Below are 12585 nucleotides of genomic sequence, written 5' to 3'. Positions count from 1 at the left end.
AAATCAGCTCAATATCTGCAAGCGTTTAGGAAAAAAGTGCGGAAAACCAAGTGGGACAGACTGACAGACAGACAGAGGGACAGGCAGACAGACAGACGGACGGACGGACAGACTCAGAGGAAACCTATAGTCCCCTCCGGTTTCACCGGTAGGGGACTAATAATAGCATGATTGTAAACCTTTTTTTAATGATTTTGCATCAGTAGCAGCGCAGTGTGAATTTGATTCTATATATATAAAAAAAGGTTTACAAAATGTATTGACGTACATACATATGCACATTGGACAACTTACACCTACTATTCATACATTATTTACTTATAACTTAGTAACTTATTTCATAAAAATAGTGATGTAGTTATTTTTTTTTTTTATCTTAACAAGAAGACTCGTATCAAAACAAACAAATGAAGTCATTTAGGTATTTTCTGAAGAAATACATGCATATGTTTCCTTGATAGTTTTCAAGTTGATGTTGATTAATTAAAAGGGGTTTACATGTTCCAGAAGCTGTAGAAAGAAAAAAAAAGCCTAAAGTACAACATATTTTAAAGTTTTTTTAAAGGAAATAGGTGTAAATGTAATATTTTAAAGAGAAAAAAAGGTGTTAAACCATGAAATTCTAAAAATATGTACAAAGATGTCAAACTTTGTGATAATTTTAAATTTTCCATTTGATATACTTTCCCCACAATTTTCATCTTTGTTAATACATTCATGAAAATGACACTTATTAGGAATTTTTAACATGATAACAGATAAATTCATAGATTTTGAAAGTAATATTAATAATTTTGTGTTTAGAGTAGCCAAATTTTTTTTTCAGTTGAGATAGTGTGATGAAAGAAGGGGGTATAGAATTTCTGGTCAGAAACGTAAACCTGTCAAAATGTGTATTTTACATAAGATATTATTTTAATAATTCAAGTCCCAAAACATTACTTTTACCAAAAATATATGCCGAGTAGGGAACTACCTTAAGTTGGTAGAAAAAATCATACATATCAAGTTTAGCGGCTAACCCCCCCCCCCCCCCCCCCCCGAGAAACAGGTTTAAAATATTTTTTCGAACTACCGGTTTCATAGTCCCGCGGTGGAATTCAAACCCGCGACGTAAGGATTAACTACTTATTCCTTGACTGTAACTCTATAGAACAACGGTGACTCGCCCGGAGATAAAAAAAAAAAACAACTCAGGGTTTGTTCCGGAAAACACCGCGGCTTTTGCGGTGTCCAGTGCAACCTTTAAAGATAAAAATCTATTTGCTAGTATTTCCGTTACAAATTGGTTTTACGTTATATTGATTATTGGTAATAACAAGAAATATTATCTTTTGAGACATTATTTTTTTTTTTTAAATTTATGTAACTTTACAAATTATCAACCCCATCAACCCCATCAATCATCATCTTATATATATATATTTTATATACAGAAATATGATAACTTTAACAACTGCAATTTCTGCTATGTTTTTTTAAATTTGAGTGTATTTAAACAGACATGGTAAAATTTGTTACTTGTACCGTAACACAGATTCTGACTGATCACAAATTCGTTGATTGTGGTCAAAGGCACATAATTCTGAATGTAAAAGTCATATTTACTTTCATGGGAGATAACCTATAATTACAATGAAGAAATGGCTAATATGATTACTGATTTGCTAGATACATATGACGACTGTATTGGACTATTTCTGTCCCAGACTCTAACCAGCATACTTCCACTGAATGGTTAAAACAAGAGGTCCATGGGCAACACCGCTCACCTGACCACTTTGGCTAGGAAAAAGCAGAAAGCAGTTCAGTATTGAAAATTTTAAATATAAATGTGTTTCCGACATTTGATCTTCTATTGAGGCATTCCCTACCACCTACATAATTGGAACACATTTGAAGCTATTCTACTTTAGGATGCTTCTGAATTGATAAGACAGGCTTTGATGTTCTTGAGAAGATTTTTTTAAAATTATATTTCCCTTATATTCTTTTTTTTTTTTATAACTTTGATCCCCTGTTGTGGCCCCACCCAACTCCAGATTTGAACAAACCTGAATCTACACTACCCAAGGATCTTCCATATCAATATGACTACACAAGACTGCTGTCCTTGAGAAGAAGATTTTCAAGATTTTTTTTATATATATTCCCATGTAAAACTTTCATCCCTTATTGTGGCCCCATCCAATCCCCAGGGGTCAAGATTTGAACAAACATGAATCTACAATACCCAGGGATGCTTCCATATTAATATGACTAATCATGAATTTGCTGTTTTTGAGAGAAAAAAATCAAGATTTTCCCCTATATACTTTGATCCCCAACTGTGGCCACACCCTAATCTACAATATCTGAGAATGCTTCCATTTAATATGACTAAAGAAGACTTTGCTGTTCTTGAGAAGAAGAAATTTCAGATTTTTTTCCCCTGTATATTCCCATGTAAAACTTTGATTCCCAATTGTGGCCCCGACCTACCCCCAGGGGTCTTGATTTGAACAAACCTAAATCTACAAATTTTAAAATCGTTTGAACGATCTTTGAACGAAATCTAAGAAATCTTAATACAAGTCTTGGAACAAATTTCATACTCTTACTTTAGAAGGATTTTTTTTAAAACATGCATGTTTGCAAATTTTCCGGGGGGGGGGGGGTTGAGAGGGGAAAGCCTTTGATTTTTTTAATGCACGATTCGTAATATGGTACAGAAACTAAAATACCGGTCTTGTAGAGTAGATTTTCTCAAAAATCTTTCCCCCGAAAAACTGGCTCTAGAGCAGGATCCCCCCCTGGAAAATTGGCTCTATATAGAGCAGGATTTCAACCACGGAAAAATGACTATAGAGTGGTATTTCACCTACGGAAATCCCACCTCAAAACAATTTTCAAGGAGAAGTCCTATTCTGTGTTTACAATAGTTATAGAGTGCGATTTAAACTAAGCCTAATTCCCCCCTCATTAAATATATATCATGGTTATACGTATGTATGGGGGGTACATTGTTACAAGTGTCCCTCATCGAAATGGCCCCAAGTTACATTGAAAGTATGAAAATTGATAATTTTGAATTTCTCTTTTTTTTTCCTTCTTAGTAACTGACCAACAAATTCTTTTGAAGCATTAAAATCTTATTCTCTTCATCTAGTCAATCTGACTTCTGAAAAAAAAAATGATGTCATGTAATCGGTTGGCCAAATACTTAGGCCTCAGCTTGCAAAAGTAGTGTTTCTTGTTATCTTCACCCTTTTCATCGTATTGATTTTTTTGGGGGTTTTGTATTTAGTTTTTGTTTTCTTTTGAAGAAGTACATTATTCAAAAACTCACAAAAGGGTTTGTGAAAGCTATCAATTGCGTAAGTTTCAGAATTTTCTCGCACACATTAAAAAAAGGATCGATATATTATATGAAAAAATTCCACTAACACCTTTTAAAAATTCTACTCTAAAAATATAGGGAAGGAGGTCTACTTAAATTTTTAATTATCTTGTGATCGGGAAAATGTGCAGTATGAATTATTTTTTTATATATATTTTGGAAGATAAGACGATTATGTACAACATATCACAATTTTATAATATTCTTTGAGGGGCTGAAAAACTGCCTTGTCGAAACTCCTCCTTTACGGAATCAAGAGCAATGACTGTCTTATTCACGATGATGATCAAGCATGCAATTGGCTTGCGTGATAATTTTATGCGTAAAGGCTTCGGCGTTTATGCAAAGAAGATGGGCGAACATGGCGAGCGAAATGCCTATAGTGCGACAAACATGAAGGTGAAAATTATATCTCAATTATAACAAAATTTTCTTTGATACTTCATCTAACATTAAAGTATAATTTATGTAAAATCTCACAAAGATTGAAATTATTTACCTAAGAAATAGCATACACACACTAAAGAGGGTAAATAGGATCATTTTCTCATCCTATTACATAATTTTCCGATATGAGTGGGACTTCGCTTTTTGATTAACAAAAACATGGAACAATAACCCAATTTACCTTAAAAATACACTTTTATGACACAACATTCGAATCTTTTCGAGAAATATTAAAGTCCATTTAGTCAAGGGTCATACCACAAGCATGATTCAAATGTCTATATTAATCAGGAGTTGTGTAGCCTAGTGGTAAGCGTGTTAGTCTCAAAGGAATTTGAGACTAGCTTTTTTGCTAGGTTTTTGAACCCCACGAAGACCATATTATTTTTCAATACAGAATAAATTTTGCCGAGAAAATTTTCCTCAGAAAAGTGTTATTGTTCACAATTTCATGGATTTCAATATTGAAAACTTTACTCTAAATACTCAATTTACAAATTGAATATGATTTTTATATATCTAAAAGCTATAGGCATTCTGCACGCCTAGTTCACCCATCTCCTTACCATGCAAGCCGATTGCTTATATGTATTATTTAGAGAACGAGACGGGTTCTGTATCGTAGTTTCTTTGGGGGTGGACGAGTGAGTAGCACGAGTTTCCGCCCCCAAATTTGTATCCACGACACAGAACCTGCCGAGTTCTCTAAATGATTTGTGACACGATCAATCAAAAAAGCACCTCCCACTCTTAGCTGTGCATCATCCGCAGTATATATATTTCTACGGACAACGTAAGATGCAGTCAGATTAGTTTTGACAGTGGGGTAGACGTAAGTCTTAATGAATAAGGTGGACGATTTAATCTTCTTGCAGATGGAGATTGATCCTAATATACTCGGTTTAACTAGATACAAATACAGGTGATACAGACAGCTCTTCGATGGACTTTGATGTCACGGATTTTTATTTTCTTATTGAAATTCGAGGTCAGTGAAAGAGATGTGCGAAAGTCGTCAGCGATGAGGATTTAAAATGAAATTTTAGAGAATAAAAACGAGTGTGCACGAGAAGAGTGAAAAAAGGGGGGATCGAATTTCACTTAATGGATGCTGCAACCGTGAACCCATTGGCTATACCATTTTGAAGGGGACACAAAAAAGCAAGGAAAGAGAACAGGTTTTGAGGAATTTATCCAACACAGGATGATTTCTATAATTGCGAATTTTCCTTTTCGTTTGAAATAACGTATAGATTCTGTGTGGAATAAATTTTTAAAGAGAAAATTTGACATTTTACATTCCCAGGGAAATATTTCTCCAAGATTCATAACAGGAAAAAAAATCAGCATTTACTATTTGTACGTGCTTTTGATAAATTAATCAGATTTGTTTTTAGATCGTGCTGTACTTTAGATACAGAATAGTTGGCTAATACAACACAGTATACAGGGCTAATACAGAACGGAAAATAGCTCCGCCCACTGTAGTCCCATTCTGTATTGCTAATACAGAACAGCAAACTTCAAAGAAAAACACCGCAATCGTGTCACAATTGTAAAAAAGTCATTATAACGACCATAGAATTTACAAAATGCTGATTAAAACGAGATTGTTGAAATCCCTGTAACATCAACTTACTAGTCAGTAGCCTGCATCGATTTTAAAATAGATCGAACTCACTGCTCTTAAGTAGCGAATAAGTTGGGCGACATTTACTCTATTTGTAGGAGATAGTGGAATATTTCTACATAAATAAGGAAAATTGACGATGGAAAAACCCGAAGTCATCTCGTTTATTGTTAGTTGGCCCTTAGTCAGTAAAACATCAAAATTTGAAAAAGTTGTGGCAGACTGTGGTGTCTTTATGTCAAGTTCACTGGGATATACCAAGTCGACACATAAATGAAAATAACTATTGTTAATTGATAAAATGCCGTCGATATAATTATCTGATGTCGAGTGCAAAGTCACTGCAAGTGTTTTCTTCTCATGTAGAACTTTTTTAAAAATAAGTTTTATAAGCTTTATAGAAATAAAAATAGGTCGGCTAATAACAAAAAGAGTACAATCATTGTCAATCGAAATTCCAACAGTTATCCTTTCAATATCAACTTCAGAGTACTTGTTTGTAGAATTAGAGTGATTTTTAACAAAGTAATTCTGCAGTTGATGACCAATCACAAAATTTTAAAATTTCAAAATTCCATTCTTATTGAAGAAGCATTTGTCTCTGATATCAAAATGCCTAGTTTTTAATTTATCGTAAGGAATGGTTGTACGATGTGTAGAAAAGTCGTAAGTTTTTACGTTACTAACTCATGGCCGTCGGAACCAGGGGCACAGGGGGCCGTGCCCCCCCCCCCCCCCTAATTTTGCCGATATGAAATACTATAGAAAACATAGCTGGTATATGCCTGTGCCTCCTCTATAACTTAATAATGCCTGATGACTTTTTTTTTGCTTGTCAATGAATTTTAGTAGGTCATAGTGCCCCCCCTCTCAACTGAAAATGTATGGCTGTGTCCCCTCAAAGTGAAATTGCTTCCTACGGGCCTTTAACTATTTTTAAAAAAAATGTGATTTGGGGTAATTTTTAAGATTTGTAAACAAACTTATGTTGTTTTAGAGAATCCACATTTGATTTACACAACTTCTAAAATATACTGTAGCACAGTACGTCTGTAGTTTCTCTTTGACACCAGTTAGTATATTTTATGAGAGTAAAGATAGAGGCCAGGTATAGACCTGGAAATGTATCTGTTTGTCAGGACTTTTATGAAGTTCGGAATCCAATACATATAGTAAGGGCAGATTAAACTCACCTTGGTTGACTGGAATGTTGTAAGTATTTAAGACTGAATTGTGATGTTTAAGAATTTCATCCTATGAAACTGCTAATACATCTTTTGTTCTCCCTGACTTTAACAATCGGGAGTTCTCAATTGTACGTAGTTAGGTTCCCCTTTTGTCTGACCCACTTTTACTGTTTTGCTCCTGTCTCTCACCATTTTCATTCTTGGATTTTCGTCTGTTGAATCATTCGTGCAGAAAAAATTATTTGAAAATTGCTTGTGTAGTGTTACTAGTGTATACAACCAGCAAAAATGGAAATCATTGCTGAAAACTGAATGCATTCACAGGTTATTAGAACAAGAGGCTCATGGGCCTTGACAGTCACCTGAGTATCATCAGTTCCTCAAGCTAAAAACACTCTGGTCCTATCTGGTCTTCATTAATATGACACATTTTTTTAAAGATATAAATAAAATTAGCAAAACCACAATATATATGTTCCCTCTTATATCTATAAACCTGAAAACGGACTTGAACTAAAATTAAGATTTTTCAATATTTTGATCACTGTTGGTTTTTAACAAACTGAAAAAATGTAGGTTTTTGTGACAGAAATTTTGTTCCATTTTCAAAATTATTTCAAAAGTTAAACTAATTTGAAATTTGACTCAAGTCTATTCTCTGTTTTCACAGAAACTTTTAGTACATAACCTTTCTTCCAAATTGAAAAAAAAAAGGATTTATGGAATTATGAACCTTGCATCTTCGCTAGCCAAGGGTTTCTGATATGCTACTCTCCTCATAAACCCTTGGCATACGGTGCTGACAAAAGACGGGATTATTTTTGTCACGTGATCATGATTCTTACCAGGTACGCACAGATTGCGTCATCGACAGAAATAAAAAGTGTATTTAAAAAAGTTTGTTTTTAAAGAATAACTAACAAGAAGAAATCTAGTTATGTTAATTTGTTATTTAAACATGTAAAAAATATTAATGCATATTAATAATCTACATCTTCAGTATAGATTCTTAATCACATATTTTGCACGTAGCTTTAGATATTGGATGACACCATATAGCTATTCATAGAATGGCATGTTATCTTACGGATCATTTTACTTGCGTTTTACATTACCGATATGAAAGAGTCAAGATATATCCCGAACGCAAATATCGTCATTTACAAAAAACAATTGCTGATTGGTCGAACGATGTCGATCAACTCCAATCAGAACTTGAGAAAAAAATCCTAACTTTTTTTAACACCGTATGCCAAGGGCTTATGAGGAGAGTAGCGTATCAGAAACCCTTGGCTAGCGAAGATGTGAACCTTGATGTACTCTGCTTACATGTTTAGCAAGTTTCATTGAAATCAGATAAAAACTGTTAAGTAGTTGCAGCATTTTGAAAAGCTTTTCACAGCTAGACAGACAGACAATGGACACCTTACTAATGCACAAACTCTAATGTTTTCTGACCAGTAGAGCTAAAATTCATTTGTAATTTAACATTCCATAGGGCACTAGAATTACTAATTAATATGATACTAAAAATGAAGTTGATATTTAATCCCGTTTTAACTCCTTTTGAAGTATTTTCACAGAATTATACTTTATAGCCCCTCACATTAAAAACATCATTTAAACTTGGCTGCAGGAGCTTTTCCACCAGAACTTCTAGCTTCTCCACTACAAAGAACTCGTTACACCTCAACCAATAATACCAGAAATACCTGTACATGAATATTTTAATATATGTAAATCATCATTAGAAATTCTACAAAACAAGAGGCCCATGGGTCTTGGCAGTCATCTGAGTATCATGACTTTCTCTGGCTATTACCACCTGTACCTGGACCTCTGAATATAGATTTACATAGGTAATGTGTTTTCAATATATACAGTTTAGTCTTACCCTGCGGCCTAAATGCTTGGATTAGGGTACACATTTTCTTAAGTACTCACTAAAATCATATAATCAGTTTTCCCACTAGATGCCCTTTAGAAAAGATTTTTTAAAGATGTGATAAATTTATGACCAACTAAGCTCCACACTGGAGGCTTAAACTGAAGCCATAAGTTAAATTTTGGTAGTGGTCATAGAATTTATTATAATTATAAAAATGGCTTGCCTACTAAATATTCATGACTAAGATTTTTAAAATGCTTCTTTTTTTTGTTTTTAAATCTGTTACCAAACTAAGCCACACCCTGTACCAGGGCCTGTATCATTAACCCAGGGGCCTTGACATTCACAGTTTTTGTAAATTGTTGATTACCCATTTTACAATACATGCAGTTTGTTACATGTCTGTGCATAAAAAAGAGTATAAGATTCTGTTATCAATATGTGCTGTATACCCTTGATACTGAACCCAGGAGCTATTAATTTCACAATTCAGTTGATGGTAAAGGGTTCATTCTCCTTTAATATTTATATCATGAGAGCAGTTTGTCTAATGTCCAGAAGTCATCATTTAATATATATCAGACTTTGTTGAAATGCAGCTATCACAGAGAAGAACCTACATATTCAAAAGTTCACTACCAAAACATATTACACAATGACAAAAACAGATAACAATAGGTTACCTAAGTGAAAAAGGTGACCTAATAAGTGCTTACCTTTGAAAAAAAAAAGGTTACAAAATGCAAAGCCAGAGGCCCAGAGGCCACAGTACTCACCTTTTTTGATCATCATTTCAATCATGTTATAAAGTAATTGAAATTCTTCACACATAAATGGGTATTTGTTCTGACTTACTTCTTCAAAAAAATGCAATTCATGGGTATTTACACCTACCCACAAAGTGGTAAATTTTAAAAACACTCATTATTTCTATACACCTTGGCACTAAGGGATTTCATTTACTACTGGATATTTAACCTGGCTAAAGATTCTGTCTACATAATTTATGGCTATCTCTATCTTTCCATTTTATACAAAAACTTGCAATTTTCTGTAAATTAAAATATATGTATTGATAAATCATTTTTTTTTTAAATTGAAAACATTTAGTTTAAATAATACACTGTGACCATGTGAAGGATTCACATCATTATTAATCATCATTTCCTGAGAATAAAAATTTTAGAGAAAATTGAACTTTGTTTCCCAAAGTGACGAAAACAAGCTTTGATTAGAAATAGTTAAGCATTATTCTGAGGACCAAACTGAAAAGAATTTAATACAGGTGAATGCAAAAAAAAGCCTTATATTTACAGTTTATCTAAATGTCAGTCACAAGAAACATCACAAGTTCGCCCTCCATGTTTCAAAAAGCTTCCATCAATGCTGTCTTGGGAGCTGTAAATTGAATGGGTACTCTCCTGTGAACTCATAACATAGTCTGAATCTTCCATCTCTGTTTGCTCCTCTTTAACTTCAAAGACACTAGATACAGAAATTTTACTCAATGCTTCACTATGGCTATTGGAATATAATGCTACTGGCTTGACCACTTTGTACAGGCTAAATTTCTGACTGGAAGTGCTTTCCTGTGAACTGCAGGGCTGGCTGTCTGAGTCTGTTAATTCCATGTGGACATATTTCTCCTTTGAAAAACTCAAATCAAGAACCTCAGAATCCTCTTCCCTTGCACTAGTATCAATATAAAGACGATCAGCTTCATCGTCATCATCATCATCATCTTCATTACCACTGTCTGTATCACTGCCACAGCTATCTGGAGCAATAATCATTGCTTCAGGGCCATTTCTTGGACTGCTGGAGGATTCAGAATGCACACTTGTGTTACTGATAGACAAGCAGTTAATGCAGCCTCCCTCTGAATTTGCACAGGAACAAGAAGAGACATGGCCAGAAGAGCGGATAGTCTGGAGAAGTTTCTCCTTTTCAATAAGCAAGTTTTCAACTCTAGCCATTAAAATCTGACGACGCTGCCTCAATGAATTTTCTTCCTGTAAAATGCAAAACAAAAAAAACAAAAAAAATAAAAATAAAATAAAATCATTTAACAGGTTCAAAAAGGCTCAACTGTTTGAACTTTTATTTTCTTTCTAAAATTCTATCTTCCAGTTGATATCTTTAAGATCTGACTAACTTTTCCTTTAACGTACTTCACTAGACACCAGCATTAGAAGCAAAATTCTTTATTAATTCCTTTTTAAGTTTGTTACCTTGGTTATATCCATTTTTGGAAAGTTCACATGATTCTCACAGTTTTCAACTTTACAAACACTTTCTGTACTCATAAATTTCTCATAGGATGCAAACAATAACCCAAAAAATCAATCATTCTTGACATAATAATATTGTTATGTACTAAATTATGCATACTTTTTGCAAACATTTTAGTTCTTCTTTTTTACGTTCCCTACACCTCATTGCTGCTCGACGGTTTTGTTCTTTCCTTTCCCTCTGCTTTGTTTTCTCCTCTGGGGTTAACTTTTTAAAAATAAATCAGTAACATAAGAACATATTCTGATTATAGAAACCGATATATACAAAAACAATAACGTGGCATAAGATTTATAAATAGAAACCAATTTGTTTTATATTGTTCCACCCCCACATCAAAATGGATACTCGATTTATTCAATTGAATTTAAATATAATGTATCCTATAAAAAAATCCTTCTAATACAAAGAAACAAATTCATCAAAATTTATTATACATTTTATGAACTGTTCTCAATATCTACTCAAGTATGCACGAGTTATTCACGACGTCCTTTTCTTGGCGATGTGCCAAATTTTTTAATGCATCAAATGTACACTTTATTTGCAGAAATGCAATTTTTCACGTTCCGTCTTACCTCGCATCTTGACTTTTCCACAGTAAAATCAACATGCAAATCGCTCTTTCCTTCTGCAATTCTCCGTGACTTGATCAGTGATTTCAATGTTTGTTTTACCGTGTCGGTCGGCTGGTCGGACTTGGGTTTCGAAAGGTTCAGTGGCTCCGTCACTGAAGACGCCTGTGTCCACTTATTTCCACCCTGAATGGTTTTTGCCATCTTATATACTTTTTCCAAGTTCTTTACAATGCTAGAAATTCAAAAACGCAGGTATAATGCATTTTTTGTTACAAAAGGGTACGCGATGAGGTACTTCCTGTCCAATTTTCACAATAAAATTCGAATCAACTCAGTGTAATTTCCGGGATAATTACACATGTTTCTGTTGAAAAAAGGCATCATATAGCCTTGGTTTCCTAGTGGTACGTGCTAGATCCGGATCAAGACAGTGTGAGCAACAAACTAGTTTTACTGTCCTTTATCTAGCTGCATAAATACAACTGAAAGATGCCTATCCTAATGTTTACGTCGTTGAGTAAGTCCTAAAAATAGATTTGCACTGAAAAATATTCGATCATATGACTTATATACAAAGAAAGAAATTGTAAGAAAAAAAAGATTAGAAACAAAGTTATGTTTATTATGATCTGTGGAAAAAACCTAAGATCTCTAAAGGAGGCAAATTCAAGATCACAATGTTAAAAAAAACGAAAGGAACCAGTCTCTACAGGAACCGGGTCCGGGGGTATTGAGGATATTTTTAAACAAACCCAATAGCATCGAATTTATATTTTGTTCACACCCTAGCCCATCCAATCCCAAAAAGTAGGATTTAAAAAGCCTCCCCTTTACGAAATTAGATTTTGCCACCTTCCACGACACCCAAACCCCTTATTTCCCAATGTCCACTCCAATTGAACACCCCCTTTCCCAATGTCCATTCCACCTGAAAAAATATTATACAGTAGAGAAAAGTTGTACATATTTTTTGAATTGTTGGAAAGCGGACCTAGAGAGAGAGAGAGAGAGAGAGAGAGAGAGAGTCCAAATGCTGTAAGCATTGTTTTGCAAAATGAGTAAGGATATATCAGCTGTAAAACAACGTGCTTAGTTTTACTATATTCGTACATTGGAAAAAGGGGGCTGGGGTTTATGATGAACCTTTATAATATTTATCTTACATTTACCTTAGCCTGCGTTTG

General features: G+C 34.0%; 1 protein-coding gene across 1 annotated transcript; it reads right to left on the bottom strand.

The window, feature by feature from the left end:
- Positions 1 to 9162: 9162 nt before the first annotated feature.
- Positions 9163 to 11884, bottom strand: LOC133182986 (protein c-Fos-like). The gene is made up of 3 exons (XM_061317892.1): positions 11402 to 11884; positions 10923 to 11030; positions 9163 to 10543 (listed from the first exon to the last, which is right to left on the bottom strand). Exons 1-3 carry the CDS (start codon positions 11600 to 11602, stop codon positions 9860 to 9862), a joined length of 993 nt encoding a protein of 330 aa, XP_061173876.1. The 5' UTR covers positions 11603 to 11884; the 3' UTR covers positions 9163 to 9859.
- Between the last annotated feature and the right edge of the window lie 701 nt (positions 11885 to 12585).

This window comes from Saccostrea echinata, unplaced genomic scaffold (assembly GCF_033153115.1).
Source record: "Saccostrea echinata isolate AGI-Se365-2 ecotype Australia unplaced genomic scaffold, CSIRO_AGI_Sech_v1 ptg000009l, whole genome shotgun sequence".
Taxonomy (NCBI): domain Eukaryota; kingdom Metazoa; phylum Mollusca; class Bivalvia; order Ostreida; family Ostreidae; genus Saccostrea; species Saccostrea echinata.
The sequence above is the reverse complement of the archived record's forward strand: the minus strand, read 5'-3'. Positions and strand labels throughout refer to the sequence as shown.